Source organism: Eurypyga helias, unplaced genomic scaffold (assembly GCF_000690775.1).
Source record: "Eurypyga helias isolate BGI_N326 unplaced genomic scaffold, ASM69077v1 scaffold24508, whole genome shotgun sequence".
NCBI lineage: Eukaryota > Metazoa > Chordata > Aves > Eurypygiformes > Eurypygidae > Eurypyga > Eurypyga helias.
Window position 1 is genome coordinate 9571 of NW_010266609.1, and position 20181 is coordinate 29751.

At 47.7% G+C, this 20181-nt stretch overlaps 1 protein-coding gene across 1 annotated transcript in view; it reads right to left on the bottom strand.

Annotated features, from left to right (window-relative positions):
• Positions 1-2590: 2590 nt before the first annotated feature.
• The window catches only part of ZSWIM8 (zinc finger, SWIM-type containing 8), a gene marked incomplete at its 5' end in the record, with an annotated part of 36075 nt that continues 18484 nt past the window's right edge, over positions 2591-20181 (bottom strand). The window contains 15 exons of the mRNA XM_010157175.1: positions 2591-3422; positions 4642-4820; positions 5796-5915; positions 7320-7493; positions 9794-9962; positions 10534-11016; positions 11306-11529; positions 12300-12589; positions 12777-12999; positions 13770-13922; positions 14708-14939; positions 16224-16348; positions 17266-17364; positions 17913-18096; positions 19305-19484. Coding sequence (XP_010155477.1) covers positions 3219-3422; positions 4642-4820; positions 5796-5915; positions 7320-7493; positions 9794-9962; positions 10534-11016; positions 11306-11529; positions 12300-12589; positions 12777-12999; positions 13770-13922; positions 14708-14939; positions 16224-16348; positions 17266-17364; positions 17913-18096; positions 19305-19484 — 3039 coding nt within the window. The remainder of the gene's footprint in view (positions 3423-4641; positions 4821-5795; positions 5916-7319; positions 7494-9793; positions 9963-10533; positions 11017-11305; positions 11530-12299; positions 12590-12776; positions 13000-13769; positions 13923-14707; positions 14940-16223; positions 16349-17265; positions 17365-17912; positions 18097-19304; positions 19485-20181) is intronic.

Below are 20181 nucleotides of genomic sequence, written 5' to 3' on the forward strand. Positions count from 1 at the left end.
AACTGAAAGCCAAAGGAAATTTGAGTTGGCTGTGACCTCTGCTCTTTTACACGTCTTCAGCTGAAACGGCATCTCAGAATTCCTGAGCCTACATGTCTTCCCCACTCCTGGAACAGTGACCGAGCTCACAGGACTGCACTGGGTAATCATTTTGCTTCCGGGGCCACCACGACCCATCTCCTCTCTTACAACAGAAACATACCTCAAGAACTTCCCAGCTACAAGGCAAGAAAAAACATCATCTTCTCACTTTCTCCTGTCCTTGCTCAGGTATATTTCCATGTGTGCTGGTTTCGGGCAGGAAAGAGTTAATTTTCTCCACAGTTCAGACAGCTGCTAGCCACAAGGACCTGGCTGAGTGTCAGTCAGTGGGTGGTGAGCAATTATTCTGTTTTCTATTATTTCAACTATTTAGTAGTAGTATTGTTAATATTAGTATCACTATGATTTCCAGTTACATTCCATTATTAAATAATTCTTAACTTCACGAGCTTCCTTGTCTTTTCCTCTGACTCTCCTGCACTGGGGGAGGCGGGGAGGGGAGGGAGCAGCCGCATGCTACTTAATTGCTAGATAAGGTTAAACCACAGCCCCGTGGGATACAGCTCAGGAACAACAACATGTCAGCAGACGCAGAGATCCAGGACCGAAAGTGTGTTCCAGAAGACCTGGGTAAGTGAGCGTGCAGCACCCCCTCACAGCTCCCACCTCTGTCTGCTCACGGAGGAGTTTTTTCAGAGAACAGACTGGAAACTTCTGAAACTACCGACCTGTGCCTCACACCACTGCGCTGCTTGTTCAGTCACTGTCAGCCTGAGGCGAGATTCCCTGGCCCGTCCTCTGTTTGGGCTCCGCAGCTGCTGGAAGAGAGGGTCTGTCATATGGAAGCAGTGCCACCTGTATGAGGACTAGAGCAGGTGAAACAGTTGAAGAGCACAGGGAAGGATAACAAGCACTGTGATTTCTTTTCTCTTACTGCCCTTCTGGGCCTGCACGGAATGAGAGCAAGCACACTTCCAGATGAAGTCCATTCTAACCTCACAGTAAGCAGCTCCACTCTGTTTTTCCCCAAATAAAGATACTGGTGGCAGTGCTCTCGTGCTCCCAGTGTTTTTAAATCACAGCAGTCTGCACCTTGCCAGCTCAGGGTCTAAGTGTAGTCTTCCAATAGATCTCACCTATAAGGCTCTGCCATTACGTTTCCCTATCCACTCCAAACCGCGGATGCGTTAACTTCCAATACTTAACACATTCAGCTCTTTTGCCCGTTTCCCTTCTCCTTCTTTCCTTCTAGAAGATGCTCCCTCTCTTCCCCTAATTTTCTGCTATAAGCAGTACAAAGAAAAAGATTAGGCTTTATCAAAAAACTCGTTTTTCTCCAAACTCCTTTCCCAGTTCAGAACACGCAAGAACCAGAGAGCACAGAAAGTGGTCCAGGAGCCCCACCCTCCCAGACATCAGGCTGTGCCCTCCAGTCAAATCCAGGGGTTTTGCCCAAAACCAGGCAGCTCATCAACAAGGAGTTTGGTTCAAAAACCACAGAGCTTAACACACTCTTACAAACATCAGCATTTGCAATCAGCATGTAACTAGACACCTTGAGGAGGAATACAGGAAGAGCTTCCGACAGTTACTGTTGCACAGCCAGTGGGAAGTGGAGGAGCCTCAGTCACCCTCTGACAGAGAGACGAACGAAAGGAACCTGCTCATTTCTTTTGTCCTATGCCTGCGAGTTTGTCTGAGTATCAGTGAAAGTATCAAACGCAAACAGCCACCAATTTCTAGCATGCAGAAACTAAAAGCTCCCCACTGCCACTGGCTAAACACATTACTCGTGAGAAATTGGATTTTAACATCCACCAATCATCTGACTTCCAGTTTTAAAAGCCCCGAAACGTACGTGCTTGTATGCTTACCAGTGGCAGCAGCCTTTTAAATTTCCTTGGCATAAAAATAAAAGCTTTCTAAAATCAATTTTCTGCAATGCTGTCCCTATTGGATAGCCTGCACAGTCCACCAAACAGCGCTCTAACCACGCAGGAGCAGCCCGAGTTACAGCAAGGGTGAGCAGCTACTCCTCCACAGGACACTGGGCATGCAAAGCTCTGCGGTGCCACAGGGTACCGCTGGTGTCAGGGCCGGCACAGGAGCCTGCTGGCTGGTAGAACAGCCCAGGCTTACCCCCGACACCCAGCAACGTCCCAGTCCGCACGTGCCTGAGCCTCTGCTGAGGCGTGTCACTCGGAGCAGTGCCAGGCAAGAAACCTTTGGCTCACAGTGGTGTAAAAGCTCTGGCCACCTGCCTGGTGCTGCACCGCTGTCCCCAGGGCAGCACAGCTATCTGCCGGGGCTGAGGGGAGCACCCACTGACACACACACCGCCAGCCGGCTCTGGCAGACTCAACATCACAGCAGAGAGAAGAGAGAGTCAGTCTAAGAAAACGAGTGTTTAATCAGGAAACGAGAAGAGACAAGGGATAAGAAACTGATTACAGGAGAGTGATACCTCAGCCAAAAGAAACACAATTGTACAACTCGGAACAACCAGGATCAGAACATCCTACGAGCCGGCAGTGCCCAGCGAGGGATACTCCTCAAAGAGCCCAAGCACTTGCGGCAGCCTCCAGGCAGCTCGGCGCAGTCACGGACTCTGCCAAAGCCGCAGAGGTGGCCCTGGCCCAGCTACTCCAGCCTCGGCTTCTCTCAGCAGGAGGTGCTGAAAGGAATGGAGGGAGCACTGGCTGTGCACAGCAGTCCCAGCCTCTCCCACAGGAGATGGTGTGTGGAGTAAGAGAAGCCCATACAAAAAAAAAAAGAAAAGTTTACATATTTATAAATGCCAAAATAAATACTTAAGACAGAATCCCCCACCCCTCTAACACGTGCGTAATCTCACTGCAAACTGCTCGCAGGGCAGCCTCCAGGGGCTCAGGGAAAAAAGCGGTGACTACACCACAGGGCAGCCAGCTCAACTTCCTTCTCATTTCCTGATGCTTCTGAAGCCTGCAGCCCACTGGGAAGGAAGAGGAAGAGCGAGCAAAGCAGAGTGCCAACACGCCACAGTGCTGGAGAGGAATGTCATGGTATAAATACATCAGATCAGTGGTTTCCAACAAGTTAAATCTAAAATAAAAAAGACACCAGAAGGAAGGATGGTGTAAATGGAACTACAACTATGCGGGGCAAAGGGTTGTGTGTCCGTGGAGCTCCGCCTGCTGTCATGGCGAGAAGGTGGTCATTTCCAGAGAGACCCTTTGCCACAGCTCCTTTGTTTGCTTGCTGCGCTTTACGTTCTGGAGAATATCATTAAACTGCATCATGCCCATGGGAGTCAGGCAGAAGGCGCTTCTGGCGCTGCGGATGGCATTCACAAAGTCATCGTAGTCAGCTGGAGTGAGATGGATCAGCCGATGATGGATGTACTGGATAGGAACAGGGAAAAAGCCTTAAGGGAAATGCTCAGCACCCTCATGCCGGTGACGCTCAGAGGACTCGAGCTCCCAGGACGATACAGCACGTGATCTTGTCACCCCATGACAGGTCCCAACACTCAGAGGCTCTGACAGAGAACAGCTGGCTCAAAAGACATGAGTGCTGTATCTCACGCCCTAACACGGCGAGTGTCCCTGCAGAGCACCAAAACCGGCCACAGAGCATCAGCAGGCGTGCTCTCCTGCACGAGCGCCACGGTGTGCCACAGCACCGTGCGAAAGGGCCCCTCCACCCACCAGTATCTAACCCTCACGCCATTCGTTCTGCACGTTATACATGAGGACCCAGCGTGTTCACTGGATGTCTCCTTTGTTAACGGGTATGGAAGGAGTAAGGCTTACACGAAGTTGCTACAAAACATCTCTAGGCCTAGCTGTGTCACCTCCACGAGCTTCTCAACTCGGGCTCAAAACTGCAGGTCCAGGCTTGGAGAAATCTATTTCCCTAATGTAGCTCAGGAAAAGAGCTGAAGTGAAGGCGCTATCATTTCTCAAATATCACCTAGGTAATAGGTCAGCTAATCCAACCTGGACAGGATGTCTACAGAATCACCCTTCTGGTCATTTATTCGAGAAAAGTAGGTCCATGTGGGGTGTCCTGTTTACGCTGTTTAAAGGAAGGGGCAGCTCTGATATTCCGCTGGCTCACTGAAACACACTTGTCCTGGTTTCAAGAAAACCTGAGATATCTCATCCATACTGGTAGCTGACCAAGCCACTTCCATGGTTGGTGCCAGCGCTGGCACACCAGACTGCCGTGCCAGGGCTTCACGAGGAGGGGAAGACAGGCTACAAACAAGGAAGGCAAAACAAGATAGGCTACAAAGGCAGGTGGGCAGGGGCTTGAAAGCACAGCCAAAAAAAAAAAAGAGGACAGAAGTTAAAAGATGCAGGGAGCATTTGGAAGAAGAAAGAGGGAACACAGAACCACCCCATCCTTCGTGGTGAGCACAGGAGGCAAGGCCTTGGAAGAAGCAGTACAATGAGGTCCCTTGTATGCAGCTTCCACGGAGGCAAGCGATGAAGGAGGGGGATGCATCAGGCAGTGAACCAGTTCAGCTACCAGTACCCCAAGGGCCCTCCCTCTCAGCACACACACAGAGGCAACAGCCCGGCGGCTCTGCAGGCCAGACGACCAGCCCCGCGTTACCTGCAAGTAGGCCTGCTGGCACCGCTGCACCAGCTGGTGGAAGGCTGGGGTGCGCAGGTGGTTGTGCACGTGGGCAGGGTTCAGCCTCTGCAGAGCTTCCATGATGATCTCCTGGAGCACAAAAGGGCTCAGCACCCCCTTGGCTGCACCAACGCAAAACTGATGCACGTAGTTGACGCCTGCATGGGAAGGAGAAGTCAGAACAACAGCGTTAAGGTAAGAGACACACAAGAAATCAGGTACCTCCCAGCAAGAACCTGGATTTGGAGCACCTTCTTCTCAGTGTAATGCATCGTCCAGCAGGTTTGGGGGACATGGTCTAGCAATCTCATGGGGACAAGAGATCATCCTGATATATTCATCAGGTCTGAGCAGAGATCAGGTACCACCTCAGCCACTGATACTCCCAGTTCACCTCTCTTTAAAGGGGAAATGAAGGAAAACAGATGTGGCAAGGTAACTGCAGAGGCAAGGATACACTGCACCTCCTCCCACGGCTTCTTGACTGCCCATCTCAGAAGCACCTGCAGCCCCAGGACTCAGGGCTTCGGGAGGCTGGAGGGACAGTCAGGCTTCCCTACTGCTGCCTAGAGTGGAGCTCCCCCAGCAGCAGCTGCAGCCATGCCACTAGACAGGCTTCTTGTAGGGTTTTTTAAGTTCTTACTGCTGATGAAGTAATTGGAAAAAATCAACCAACCAAACAAACAAAAAGCTGACAAAAAAGATCCGAGAGCAAAGTGGGAGTAAAAACAAAACCTCCAAACCAAACAATTGGTTGTTTGAGCACCTATTGCTATACAAGGTCTTCTCAGAAGGTGTAAGTATACCTAAGAAAGAGGAAAACCTACAAGGTAGTAGAAAGGAAAAAGAAAAAGTTTTTGTTACAGAATGGAAGAGATATAAGCTCTGAGCCCTGTCCAACCCCATGCACTTCAGCTAGTGCCTCAAAATTCAACAGCATGGGTACAGAACCCAGAAATGGGACAACTGCCTGGATGAAAGAGCAGCAGGGATCGTCTGAAACATTCTCAGAAATGGGGTCAGATATCAGGCTCACCCAAATCTTTGAAGTTTCACTCTTTGGAGAGCTTTTTCCCACCATGGTCCAAATCCCAGCAAGTGGATTTCTGCTGAAGTACTGCTCTGAGCCTTACCTAACTTGGCAGCTAACCCAAGGAGCCATTTTACATCCTCCGTGTAGGGTGGGCTGCGGGAGAAGTTGTTGGGATGGTCGTTGGGAGCTCTTCGGCCAAGCATCTCCAGAGCCAGCATCCCTGTGAGAAAGGGGCAGCCAGAGTCAAGCAGCACTTCTGCCCAGTAAGACTTCTCTAGCACTTCACTCACTGCACCACCACCTGATAGGCCTGCCCGTCATCAGCAGAAAATTCCCTAACTGCAAAGAGTCCAGAGCAAAACAACAGGCCTGACTTGGAGCCTGTCACCACAGGAAGTCTCTGCAAGAACATCTGGATCTGCTGCTCCAGGCTGGGAAATCTGCACAGAGATCACACCTTACTAGAGCTGCAGAGATGCCCCACAGCAGGTCAAGCAGACAGCCCCGAAGGAGGTGTCCTGAAAGCAACGCATTTGCTCCAAATTTGGCAACAGAGAAGCTCCCCAAATCAACTCACTGGGCTGCAAAGCCAGCAGGCCAACACCGAGCTGCGGTACTGTCGATCTGCAAATGTTACACTTACTCCATTACAGTTCTTCACACAAATCCTCCCATTTAAAAAGCTTTAAAGTGCCAACAGGCACTATATCATGATCTTCCAGACCCTCTTCCCCATCCCCACTCCCCTGTTATTTGGGCTATTTAACACCTTTCATGGCTTTTACCACTTATCACTACAATGTTTCTGATGACATCTGCACCCCTTTCTGGCTAACAAGTGCTTTCTTCTCTAGCTTTCAACGAAACACCTCAAGCAACCTCTAGATAGCCTTCCCTCCATTTTCCTGCTGTTCCTCTTCGTTTGCTGTCCTGTGCTGACTTTACTTATCGCAGAGGCTCCCTTCTCCCTCCCCAGGTATCCACTGGGTTGGACTATGGCTATGTACGAGCAGCTAACTGCGACCTAAACTCAATCAGAAACCCCAAGACTGATGTCCTCCTACCAGTGGGAGTTCAGGCAGAGACTCTATTTCCTCATAACCAGCCTTATGGGAAACTCGTGGGAAAGGAATGCTAAGTACGTGCCTACTCTCTACAAAATACGTTTCCTCCATGTCAGTCTTCAACGACCCAGTGGGAAAGGCACTGGGCACACCCCTGTGTGCCCCTGAAGGCTCAGCTGGTATTATTAATCTAGAAGTAAGCCTTTACCATCTGTGAGCAGCAGGAGCTGAACTCCATTTTTCACACAGTCACAACTTGCACAACCACATCCTCCAGACTCTTTTATGTACACCTGCTGAAAGGCAAGGCTCTTCCCAGCTCTAACCCACTCAGCTTTCTCTTCTACTCTGATGGCCCTCGACAGCAACTATTCAATCTTCTTGGCTTTGTCTCCATCTTCAGCCTCCACGTATGACCATGAACTGGCTCTCCCCATGTAGCTAAGATGCCATCACCCCCAACAGACGCAGTAGCAAATTGCCAAATGACAGGGAAAACCTGCAGCCCTGCCCTGAATCCCTCTGGAGGGGGCCAGAGAAACCCACTTGGCCGTCCTTACCAACTCGGTATGCGGAGTGGAGGTAGTGCAGACCCTGGGGGCTCACAGGCTGACTGTGCTGCTCATCCTCGGCAGGAAAACCCCCTGTAACAAGGGAGTTGGGCTGTGAGGACAGAGTTGTCAAGGAAGCCCCCTGAATCGCTGGGAACGTTGATCCTGCATGGACACTTCCTACTGAAGAGAGCAAAACAGCAGCATTAGGACCCACCACCAGCCTAAAAGAAGGTTTCCTTGGGCCATCATCTCCCTCACCTGGCCGCCCCCTGCCGATGTAGTGTTCTGTTCCCCTGAACAGAACAATGCAGCAACCAAACCCCACAGACTTATAACTGAAACACAATGGGCTACAAATCTCTCTCTTTTGTTTGCAAGCAGGGCAAGTTACGTGCTCTTCCGTCTCTTTTGCAGCATACCATGAACGCGCACATCAGTGTTTCACATGTAAATCCACATGTTGACTCAGAGGTCTTTGCTATCATTAAATGACATGTTTGGTTCTGATTTCTTATCCAAGGAAACAAGCATGTGCATGTCTACACCTGATGAGAAACTGCTGAGGAAAGTCACTGAGCAGGGACAGTACTGAGTCACTCAGAGATCAAGCCCAACACTGTGAGGTTCCTCCACTTCTGCTGTAAGACAGTTCTGACCCCACCCAGCTAGCACGCAGGAAGCGTTACCGGAGGCTAGCCTCCAACCCATCCTCGGAAAGAACAGCCATTGCATACACCGGCAGCACGTACCGACAGTAAAAACAGCAAGGAAACTCGAGAAGCTCTGTCACCTTCAGACACTTCACTAGTATGGGCAAAATCCAGGGAAATCACAGGAAAACCCATTATATTGTACCACCTAAACTTGTACAGACAGCAGTTATCACCAAGCCTGCAAGCTGTACTCTGACAAGGGGCTCAAGTTTATCTAAACCTTCCCTCTCAAGAAAGGTACAGAGAGGGAAAAGCAAGGCTTGCCTGAGAATTCCAGAGCAGAGATGCCATTGGGTGCGTGCACACTGTTACCCTTATTTCACAGTTTGCTTGTGGTGCTACTGCACCAGCTTGAGCAATGCTCCAACTTCGATTTCTCCTCTTCCTTCGCCACCTCCAGCATGTTGGTTTTTAAATGTTTACTAGTTGAATACCTGAGAACAACATGCCTCCCAGGAAAGATCTGTCTGACCTCCTCAGCCAAGCAGACACATAGTGCCAAACAACCCACAAAGTGGGCAAAATCCATGCTGCGTTTGCATTGTGGCAGAGGAGAATAACCCGTAAGAATGAGCTGCACTGCTGCCAGAGGTCAAGCATCACCACGTGACCAGGTACTCCAGGAACAGCGAAACAGTGTTTTAAGAAATGAAACCAGAAGTTTACACAGGCCGTGAACAATGGCAACTGGAAAGGGTGAAGTTGTTTTTTCCTTTTGTTATTTTAAGTACTCTAGGATGAGTTAGTAGTTCTGGAAGATTCATAACTCTCTGGAGGAGCACAGAAACAGTTTCTCACAATTAAGAGTCACAGCATCAGCCCAGGACTAAGGCTATTGGCACAGGATGCTCTTCAGATCCTAAGGGCTTCAGGACTATTCTAATTTTGTAATGGTTCTCTGGCATCAAAACACAAGAAAAAAAATAACTGGAAAGATTGCCCTGATCATCTGGATATGAAGGAGGCCAAGACAGCTTTTAAGTGTTTACCCATGTATCAGTCTTCCAGCACCTGGTGAGCTGCAAAGCACTGATAAGCAACGTACAAATCGGCAAACATTACAGCCTCTCCAGTGAGGGGATAACAGCCTGCGTCAGCCGTGACCCACCGGTGCAAAATCCCACAGCAACGAGAGCGCATCCGTAACTCAGTCGGCATCTGCTGTTCCAGTGCTGCACGTTACTCGATGGGTCTTCACCACTACTCTAGCCCCGGCACGTGAGCAACCGTTCAGTCTGCCAACGACACGAACCTGCCAAAACCTCTGTCCTTTCTGCAGCGCTGCCACATTTCAGGTGCCAGCTGCCTCCAATCCCTTTGGGCAGGAGAGACATCTATTAGTGCTACTGTGGCAGAAGTCTGTCTGCGCTTTCTATTCATCTGACCCAAAGGAATCACAAGAGCCTGCCCAAGATCGTTTATGCTCACCTTGCCCCAAGGAGGGAAGGAGTAAAGCTCTAATAAATTAGAAGTCAGACAGGCCAGGAGGGCTCCAAACACACTTTAATCTGTGGGCAAAATAATCTCATACTGGATTAGCTAAACAGAAATTAAAGCTCCACTAGCTGAATCAGACCCCGTTATGAACCCCAGTACCCCGGAGCATGAGCGTCTTTAGGTTGGGGTAGACAGATTTGGCCAGAACTTTCCACTGCAAGAACCCTGGTTCCACCCATGGTCGGCGAGGGGCAGGACTTGTCTGAGCTACAGCTGAGAGGCACAGTGAACAAGTCGAGGCTGTGCACAGTCCAGGGCAGTAACACTTACGCGCTACGTTGGAAGACAGTGACAGGCCTGTCTCACTGTGATAGGGATGCACCGCAATCTGCGTCATGGATGGAACCGGCACACCAGGGAATGACACTGCTGTAGCTGCCAGTGACGGTGTTGTTACCGAGTAAGGGTACTGTGCTCCTATGAATGCTGGATGGACACCCTAAAATAGAAAATAACACTCAAGTCTACTTCATCTAAACCATTTAGATGTAGTCCAAAAGACAATGTCCCCACACAAACCCCAGAGCATGGGAAGTCCAACCTGACAACTGAGGAGGAAGCACAGGAAGAATCATCACAGCAACTAAGCTGCACCCCATGACCATTAGATTTTCTTGCTCCTCCTCATTTTAAATCTAATCAGTTTGCAGAGAACCACTCCAAGAACTTTCAAAAATATGCAGAGGTTAAAATAACCTTTGTTTGGTTTCCCTCTGTAGTCTGTTTAGTCTGCAAGCTCTCACAAAGACAAGCTTTCTGCCTAGTGCCTTCTAAGAAACTATAGAGCAATAGAACCTAAAAACTACTGATGTACTCTATCATACATTCTCTTGAGACTTTACATACACTTACATAAGCTCCTTATAATGCAAAAGCTGAGCTGGGGAGCCAAAGTAACTACCACAAATCAGCAAGCAAGAGCAGAAGCTAGATTTCAAGCCACAGCAGGTCTGAGCCCCACGCTCTCCCCAGTCAGACATATAAAGGGAAAAGAGACAGGCAATACTCACCTGCGGGTATGCTGAGCCAGGCACCGGGAAGACAGCTGGGCGTGGCATGTGCTGGATAGTGTGTCCGATATACTGGGGATTACAGGGGATGTGAGTCTGAAGGGTGGTGTAGGGGTGGAGGCCCTGTGTGTGTGTATGTGCTATCGCTGGCCCTGCCATTGTATGCTGCTGGTACATGGTCGACCCCACAGAGATCACCGGCATGACTGTTGCTGCCGCGGTTACTGCAGCTGCCACTGTTACAGTGGTCGGCTCAGAGGTCACCCGGTTGTCTGTCAGCCCACGCGCTGCTTCAGAGGCAGCCCGTGCACCACTGGCGCTGCAGCCGGTGGCACCTTCTCTCTGGGCTGGGGTCCCACCAACAGTCTGTTCATAAAGCAGGAACCACTGGTGAGCTACTTCAAAGAGGACTTCTGGATACACGCCACCTCCTTTGGCTGCCTCTTCTACTGCCATGCAGGCCTTTTCCAGCATCAGATTGTCCTGGGGGCAGTGAAAAACAAGTAGAGGTGAAGAATGCATAACCAGAAACACAAGAAGACAAAACTACAAGGAGAAAAGTATAAAGCACTCCAATATGACTGACACGATGGGGAACAGACAGACCACAAGTATGCAGCAGAATAACCTGAGCTATTAATTAAAGATAAGAGAAATCCACAGAACTGGGATTAAGACGGTTCAGTAGCACAGATGAGCCAATCCCACAAGTAACAGCATGTCCTTGATGCTGGAAATCAGCAGGCGCTAGCCACCCCCACGTGATGCTCACCTGTTCCTTACATTGCACCAGAGCCCTCTGGATCTCATTCGGGTTCAGGGCATGGGCATGGGGCAAGCAGCTGAGTGCCAGTTCAGCTGCTGCCCGCACCATGTTGGAGTCCCTGGCCCGCGAAGCTCTGTCTGCCAAGGATGCCACCTCTGGGGGAGTCAGATGTCCGTCCCAGCACTCCACCAAGATGTTCAAGGCTGCACTACCAATCTCCATGGCCTGCCCTAAGAGGAAGAGAGAAGACTCTCACACCACTGTATGTATGCCCAGTGCAGTTCCAGTCAGCCTGCCCTCAACGGGAGGTGCACTCCTCACCTTGTTCAGGAGCAGTGACAGAGCCCAGTCACTCCCCCTTAGGCTTCAAGTCAAATTTAGGCTCTTCCTCCCAAAACCCAGGACAGGCAAGAGCCCTCAATAAGCAGGCAGCGAGCGAGGGTACCATTACTAAAGTTAAGCCAAAGATGCATCTGAGGCAGTGAGAGGAACCTGCTACAGCTGATTTTAGTGCCCACAAACCACAGCCTGGACTGTTGCTCTATTTCTATCCTGTCAGGAAAACATGAATTTTCAAGAATATGTTTTTCAGGCTTCAGAAGCCACATGGATAGAAAGTAGGTTTGGGTGCAAACAGAAGGAGGAGGAAAGTGAAATGCTGAACACAGCCAAAGAGCACGTTCAAACTTGACAAATGTCTGCTGCTTCAGCAAACCGCTGAAGGAAAAGTTAAGACCAGTCTTTTCATGAGAAGCAGTCTACGGCTCTGAAAACTGGAACATGTTGCAGTACAAACAAGAAGAAACAGGATGCAAGAACCTTCCAGGCCAAAACAAGCATCGCTGTGTAAAATCACTGGTGTTCAGCTTGTACTGCCCGCAGTGCGAGCAGTTTGCAAGGCTACCACAGCACATCAGCATCACCATTTTCAGGCAGAAGCTTCCCTCCCTCCCCTCCTTCCTGCCCAAAAGCAATCTTCCCGATAAAGTTTTGCTGTAACCTGTGATCCAAGAGACATGGGAGGAGTAAGTTCGAGAAAGCCAATTGGGAGACACAAAGTTGTGCAGCCCTAGTGCATACAGCCCAATCTCGAAGGCGCAGAGGTGAAGGTTGCGGTGTGGTCCCTGGAGCCCACCACTGGAGGAAGGGTGGGTGAAGATGGAGGTACTGCTGTTTCCACCTGCTTTAATAAGGACTGTCTTGGCCAATTCAAAGTAGAAGTGAGCAGCTGCCTCTGAGGGCTGGTTTGGGACATGAGGAGCATGGCTCTCCAGCCGCCTCCCCTTATACCTAGAACAGAAAGACAGGAACCTTTCAGACAGCAGTAAGTACCCCAGGTTCACTAGCTGGAGTACAGAGTTCCTGGCTTTAGGGCCCAGAAGAAACAAAGCAAACGCTCCCAAGGAAGTACTGCCTGAGGCACACGCCCTGACATCAGGCCAAGAGGTTGCCTCAGTGCATTGGTATTATTCCTTACCTGCCAACTTCCACGGTCTTCGCACGGGCTCCTCCACTGGCTCTCCGACTGCCACTGGAAGAGGAAGATCCTAGCGAATCGCTTGAAGAACTGCTGATGCTGTCACTGTCCTGACCTCTGCCCCAGGATGTTGTTGCCCATCCCCCACGTAACGGACGCCGACTGAGCGTGGGAGAGCTGTCGGAGGTGGTTTCGGGAGCGCTGCTGTCGATACTAGCCATGCCTACAGCACCAGAACCAACACAGTCATGTCACCAGGGTTGGTAAATGTAATGTGGGGAGGTGAGCTCCTACCCACAGCACCTACAGCTCCAACTAAGATCAGCTGTGTCAGTGACAAGTCAGCCTTGCAGCTGCCAGGCATTCAACTTTGCAAATTAAGAGAGATTACATTAGTCAGTTTGGCCACAGATATCGTGTCATTTTGCAGCTCTCTGATTATAAAGCAGAAGAGTCCAAGAACAATGTATCTGTGTTTCCCCCTTCACACCATCCCAGCCCCTCACTCCATCTGCCAGGCTTTGTGGCAGAGCGTAACAACAAGAACCAAATGCACATCCAAACTTAAGTTCCACAGATTGCACGAGTATGAAAAAAACTCTTCTGGTATGTGATGCTGCACAATTTACACAAAGGTTATTCACATCCTCGGCCTCTAACTTGCACCCTTCCCAAAAGAAGTGCAGAGAGGCAGCAGCAGCTCTTCTGAATTTGTTTCTGGACTCAGAAACTCCCAGAGTCTAGCAATCATTCAGTTCCGGATATTCAACCCACCACCCCGAACATATCTGGTGTGGGAAAGGTATATGGGAGGGGACAGGGAGTCTGTAGAGCAAAACCTATTTCTCCATGGTACACTCCTCAGAGACAATCAACTGCCTCTGTAGCACAAGAAAGGCTGACAAGTGGAACGAAAAGAGCAAGGGAATTGCCAAAGCCCCAGCAGGCTGCCTAGTGCAGCACCAGACGCCCTGTGAACTAGTCAGTTCCTACCTGTGTGTTTCTTCTTCTGCCTGACAGGCGAACCCCAGCATCTCCCATTGTATCCACCTCGGCTTCCAAGGGCCAGGCGACTGGGGACCTTTCCCTCTTGTTTCAAGACAGTGGCCTCTGCAGCTGGCTCACAGGGGGACCTCTGAGAGCTCTCTGCGTAAACAGGGCAGTGACAAGGTAAACATTATGGTTTGTTGCTGTATCTCTAAAACCAGATGTGGCCATTTAAATGATATAAACATCAAAAGATGCAGGATTTTTATAAAATGAGCAGGATTTATGAGCAGGATTATTTCAGTTTTCTTTCAGTATTAAGCATATCATCCGATACCAGGCCAAGAACATTTAATCTTAACAACTCAAGATTTGAAAGAATTGCTGCAACTACAGAAAAATTTTAGAACAAAAATGCTCCAGCAACCCTAACCTTACTGCAGTCATCCTCAGGTAGTATTTTCTCTTTGGGAAGAGTTAAGAGAGCATCTGCTTCCACCAAATGCTGCTGTATGTGATGTTTGCCACCAAAGTGGAGGCACAGCTTGAAGAAAACCATGTTTATCTCTAATGCCCTTCAGCAATCTTAGTTATTTATCTTCCATGAAGGTACCTGACTCAGTGTGTAACTCTAAAATCCTGCACCTCTGTGACACAAACCTAAAAGATAGTCACAGTAGTTTTATAGTAACTGATTATACAACTGGCTCAAGAAAGAAACACCTGAAAATTAGCCTGAATTTCTATGCAACAAGAATGTGTACAGAAACAGATCCAGCCAAACAGATAACAGGTGGATGACATTCTAGTAACCACCAAGCAGCCAGATGGTAAGGCAATCACTCTGACTACTTCCCAAAACAGACAAAAACTGTACAGGTCCAGCTTTGCACTGATTACAGAAGGGTTTTGTTTCAGCATAGCCCTTACAAAGTGCTCCTTACCTTGTGCACTCTTCTCCACAAAGTTCTCAGGACTGCTCTGGACTGCAGTGCTTACAGCAGCTTGCTGAGTGACAGAAGTCCCTGGAAGCTGCTGGATAGCTGCAGTGGACTGGGCAGCATGTTTGGAAGGAGATTTTTGATTTGCTACTGTAGGCTTGCTGGATGAGTAGAAGGAACTCAGGGTCTGTGGTTTATGAGTTTGACTCTCTCTGTCCAGGAGTTTGTCCAAAATCTTTAAACAGCAAGGAGGAAAAAAAAAAAACCAATCACCAAGACAACTTAGCAGAAGGGTAACAGAACAGGCATCACACTAAGATACAGAGGGAAAGTATCAAATCAGCTTCCTGGTGACATAAATTCCGTTCGTTGGAGAAAATGCTTATTCCCTAGAAAGCATGGATCGCCTTTTTGCACTGACAGTCAGCAACGCACAGTTGAGAGCCATGTGCTCTGTACCACTGAGGAAGCAAAGATTCATTTGTACTCAGCAATATCCTCATTTTCACTTCAGATAGCCATTGGCTTCACTCGAAAAGCACCCAAAACTCAAAATAATGAAGTGATTCTGATACATCAAGGACAGAATGGAGGACTTCATATTTAGTTCTGCCAGTCATTAGATGTTCTTGTTTACGTCACCAAAACTCTGCATTCATCATTCAAAAAATCCTGTCATGCTGTTACTGAGAAACTAGTAAAACCACTAGAGAAACTGCCATCTACCGGCCTACAATAAATAACACTTTCTTGTCCTTATTTATTATGTAATTGGGGAACAGTGCATGACAACGTTTTATGGGTTTGTCCATTTCTACTGTTCATTCTCCCCATGAAATTTGGACCACGAGCGTGACAGAGCATTTATTTCCAGATGACTCATATCACAGTGCCCCTGCTATTTCCTGGAAAGGAGTAGAGCAAAAGTACTTCTCCTTTAGGAGACAGAGAGGCACTAACAATATTCTTGCTGAGTAGAAGAGTTTCTGAATATAACAATTAATAAACCCCTTCCTGAAACTTCAGTACGTTTTTGATAGTCTTTCCTCCTTTGGGGTGGAGGAGCAGTTTTACTACCACTCTTGCATGGGGAATTAAGGCACAGGTGGATTGAACTAGTACATCAAAGAGGTGAGAGGTTAAGAAATAAAGGTTTTGCTAGGTATACTGTTCTCTAATCCAACATCTCAGCAGCAAAACAGAACCAGACACAATGCACACTGAAAACCCCTGGGACAAAGGACTTTTTTCAGCAGGTAAGCAAAAGCATTGAAAGCAGTGAAAATGCATCTCCCAGCTGGACCTTAAGAAATCTATGGGAAGAGTGCCTCTTCCAGGGTAATACACACTCCAGCATCAGATTTTGCATCAGTGAAAGAATATAAATACCACAGCATGGCTTGTAAATCATCAGTACATGACAGAGTGACTTATGCTCACTACCAAAACTACCAAATCCATCAAAACCCAAACACAATTTGCTCCGCATCTCCCCTTCTCCTTTTAAAGGGAAACTCACCTTCTTCAGCTTCGACTGATCATCCTTGTAGGTAATCATCAGGGCCAGTGCCAGATCCCCTTTCTCCCTTCGGGTGCCTTCACACAACAGAGGATGTTCTGCTTCACTGACAGTTGTTTTCATGCCTGCAGACCAGAAAAGAGAGGATGAAGAGACAAGTGGGCCCAGGGGACTACACAGCATCCTGAGTGCTATCTATACCTCAGACTATTTTATTCTCCTCACTGTCACAGGCAAAAGAAGATCTTCCCCTCCACCCCATTCTTCTGTTAACCTCAGAAATAGGTCATCAATAAACAGGAGCTGCTGTCTGTCAGAATACTAAGCTTGCCACAACTGTCAGAACAACCAGATCCTAATATGCCATGGGAAAAGAGTGCAGGCAAGCCCACAGCTCCATCTTGAAACGAACTTCTGCAGTTTTTGCAGATGCTACAAGCCAGCCTTCCCACACTATGAAGAACTCATCTCCCTCTTTTCACAGATGAGGCAAAGGAGGACAGGCCTTGTTTAATCCATTCCATTCCTTTTTTGCCTGCTGATTTAAAACAGGCATGTAGTATTGTCAACAGGATACATATATAACCACTGCTTTGTTGCTGAAGCTGACAAATGAGGCAAGAACCCAGTATTATGCTAAGATCCTGAAGTATATGATAATTCTTGAGAGTACTTCTGGCAGTCTTTCACTATCATTGTCTAACCTCTTCTGAAATGATTGTCTCTTGTTCTCTGAAACCATTCATCTCCATTAAAGCCCAGGCAACACAACTTCCGCAATGAAAAAGCAAGAAGAAAGCTAAAATTCACGTTATTACTTCAACACTCAGATCCTCTCCCATATCCCCCTTCCATTTTTCACAGCTTTGCAAAGGCACCTCAACCCTGGCATGTAGAATCCTTCTGCATCAGGTTCTGACAAGCTGTGCAAACACTTTCATTTCTGCACCAAAACGGAATGAACTACTAACGCTCACCATCCAAAACCAGGCAGGATGCACAACATGGATGAAGAAAGACTGTTCTTGTAAAAGATTCTTACCGAGAGCAGCAACAGCTGCCTCAAAGCCAAGCTCTTCGTCTCCAGGCATTTCATTATTCCAATTACGGCTTGGGGGTCTAGAGCCTGTAGGAGAAACCACTGGAAGAAGACACCAGAATTAGTGCTCAACTTTCAAAACTAGGACCTCAAGGTAAAAGCCATTTCTGAGAGCTTTCTGAATTTGCAGTTTCCTGCAGTCCTATTCCTAGCCTTATACCAGTTTCAAGACCACAGCACTGTTTTGGGGTTTTTTCCCTGTCTCTCTCTAAACTCAGAAGGCTCCAAAGCAGGCAGGTATATTGCCAAGCCAATCTTCTAATCCTGGACTGCTGCGTGCTTTTTTAAACACTAGATTTTCATTAGCTTCCTCTGAATATAACCAGCGTAAGCGTAGACAAGTCAGTCAGCCATAACTATTCTGCAAACACACGCAGAGTGCTGAGTGCAGTAAGATTCCAGTGGATTTCAAACATAAGGGGAAGGAGACAGTTCTGTTGTGGCACAAAGTACCTCTAAAGCAGCATGGAGGGAAGTACAAGCAACAGGGTGTGAAGAATCAAGATTAGGTTGTTCTTATACAGTTTCTCCTTGAAAACTCCTCAAGACCTGACACCTCAGAACCCGCCCTTTGCCGACACAGACAGTACCTGGAGTGCACAGGACATCAAATATAAAGCTAGCCAACATCAGAGGCAGGACAGGACGGTAATCGCATAACGTTCCTTCTCGCAGTTCTTCAGCTCTTCCTCGAATAGTGTTCATCTCATTAGTGCCCAAGGGAATCTTCTTCAAGAGGGCTACAATCTCAGACTCCTGATATGCCAGCTTCACCTGGTAGTATCCACAAGGAAACAGAAGAACCTGTCATCAGCACAGGCCCTGTGGGCAGTGGAACAGTTTTCCCTATACATGAAGTACAGCAATAGCTTTATTGGATCATTAAACTATAACAACTCTTAGCACCCTAGGCACCTTTACCAGTCTCTCCACACTGAACACAGATTTCCAAATCTAATACAAATCTTGCCTCGTATTTATACACAAACCTTTTTACCCAAATTATTACTCGAGTTGCATACAGAAAAAAACACATCAGCTTTCATGAGGACGTCAGGAGAAGCACCTGACTGGCAGAAGAATGGGCACAGGGTGGCAGCACGCATGCCACCCGGATGAAGACCGTTGCATTTCACTACTCTCTACCATTCCTGCATTCCCTCCATCCTTAACATGTTACAGTGATTGCTTTCTTTTAGGTAGCAAGTAACTGCCAATCTCACACTCTTCGAATGAGACCGCAAAGAGTACAGATAATTAGTGTAACAAGCGTTGTTGGTGGATACCTAGCAACAATACAGGGACTGCACAACCCTGCAGTGAAAAGCAAGGCAGCTGCAAACCACACAGACAAGGTCTTAATTACACACTCCTTTTCTAAACAGGAAGCTTAATAGTAATTAAGCAGAGTCCAAAATAACATGCCTGCACAGTGCACATGTCCACTTGCCAATGAACAAGATAATCAGCAAGAGCAACAGTTTTCAAACATGTAACAATTGCACCAATTTACCCTAAGGAATAAGTTTTAAACCATTTCACCAATGCAAATATGGACAATTCCGTTTACAAATGGCTTTATTTCCCCCAGCTTAGCCAAGCAAACTGGAAATGTATTTAAGATAAGAAATAAGTAAGCTGTTCTAATCTGAATAATATATTTATAAAAGATTTTGTACTCATTTAAATATTTTCAAGCCTGTAGCTTCATTTGAAATCAAAGGCCTGTTGGCACCTGAGGTCTGAGCTTCCTACCAATGAAGGTAACTCCAGATGAAGTGATATCTCTTGTCACTTTTCTGGCCAATCAATGTGTGCTAATGGGATGTGCACACAATCCATTTAGTCCCATGCAATCAGTTTTAAGGACACATCTAAAAGCATAACCAAACTTCAGGAGTTGAAATGGAAACAACATGAGCAAGAGCATTCAAGCAGCACAATGTTACGTATGGATACTGCCTTTTTGAGATGCTTCGTACCTCCAGAGCCTTTGTAGAAGCAGGTGGTCTCTGCAACTCCAGAGCAAACATTCCTATTCGGAAGGCCAGGTTGTGGTACTCCAGCCGCTCACTCAACACGGTCAGCAGGAAAGCAGCTTTAGACAGGGTGTTGGTCGCCATCCATGTCTGCTTGCTGGTTGACACCTTGTTCTTTTTGCCCTGTTTGAGGAGGAATTTGTCATAGGACACTTTCCTAAACATCCTAAATGATTCTGTGCTTGCCCTCCTACCCTCTGCAATAATCAGGAGAAAGACCAAAGCAAATTTAAATTTTATTCCCTTTGCTGAGGAGTCACAAATCCCATTGGTTACTGATGAACATCATTCCTTCCCCTACTTCACGTCAGTACAGAACAGTGGAAGAGCTGGCCTGTTGGTAAGACATATGTCCACTACTGGACAGATGCCGTGCAGGCAGATGTTGCATGCCTGTCCCTTCCATACAGCAAACACTGCTTAGTGCCACTGCAAGTGATTTTCCAGAAGTTTATGCTTATTTCTTTCCTCTCCAACCCTCTATCCTGAAACAGCAAAGCTTCTAACATTTCAAGTGGTGCACATTATGAAATAGGAGACAGAGGTTTTGGAGAGAATCACAAGAAACAGGTAGGTCACCTGCACAGAGCTGCACAAAAATCAACACTTCTTACGGCTGCTGTATAATCTCATAGTACACAGTAGCAGGTATCTCTTAAACAAGGCTGATGTTAAATAGGGTATTTTGTTCATTCAGATTTAAATTATAATGCCTAAAGGAGCTGCAGCTTTTAACAGACAAACCAAGCTTCTCTCTGAAGCATAAGGAAAAGCAAAGAAGCTTTTAACTAAACCTGACTTTCTGAAGTCTCAAAGTCCT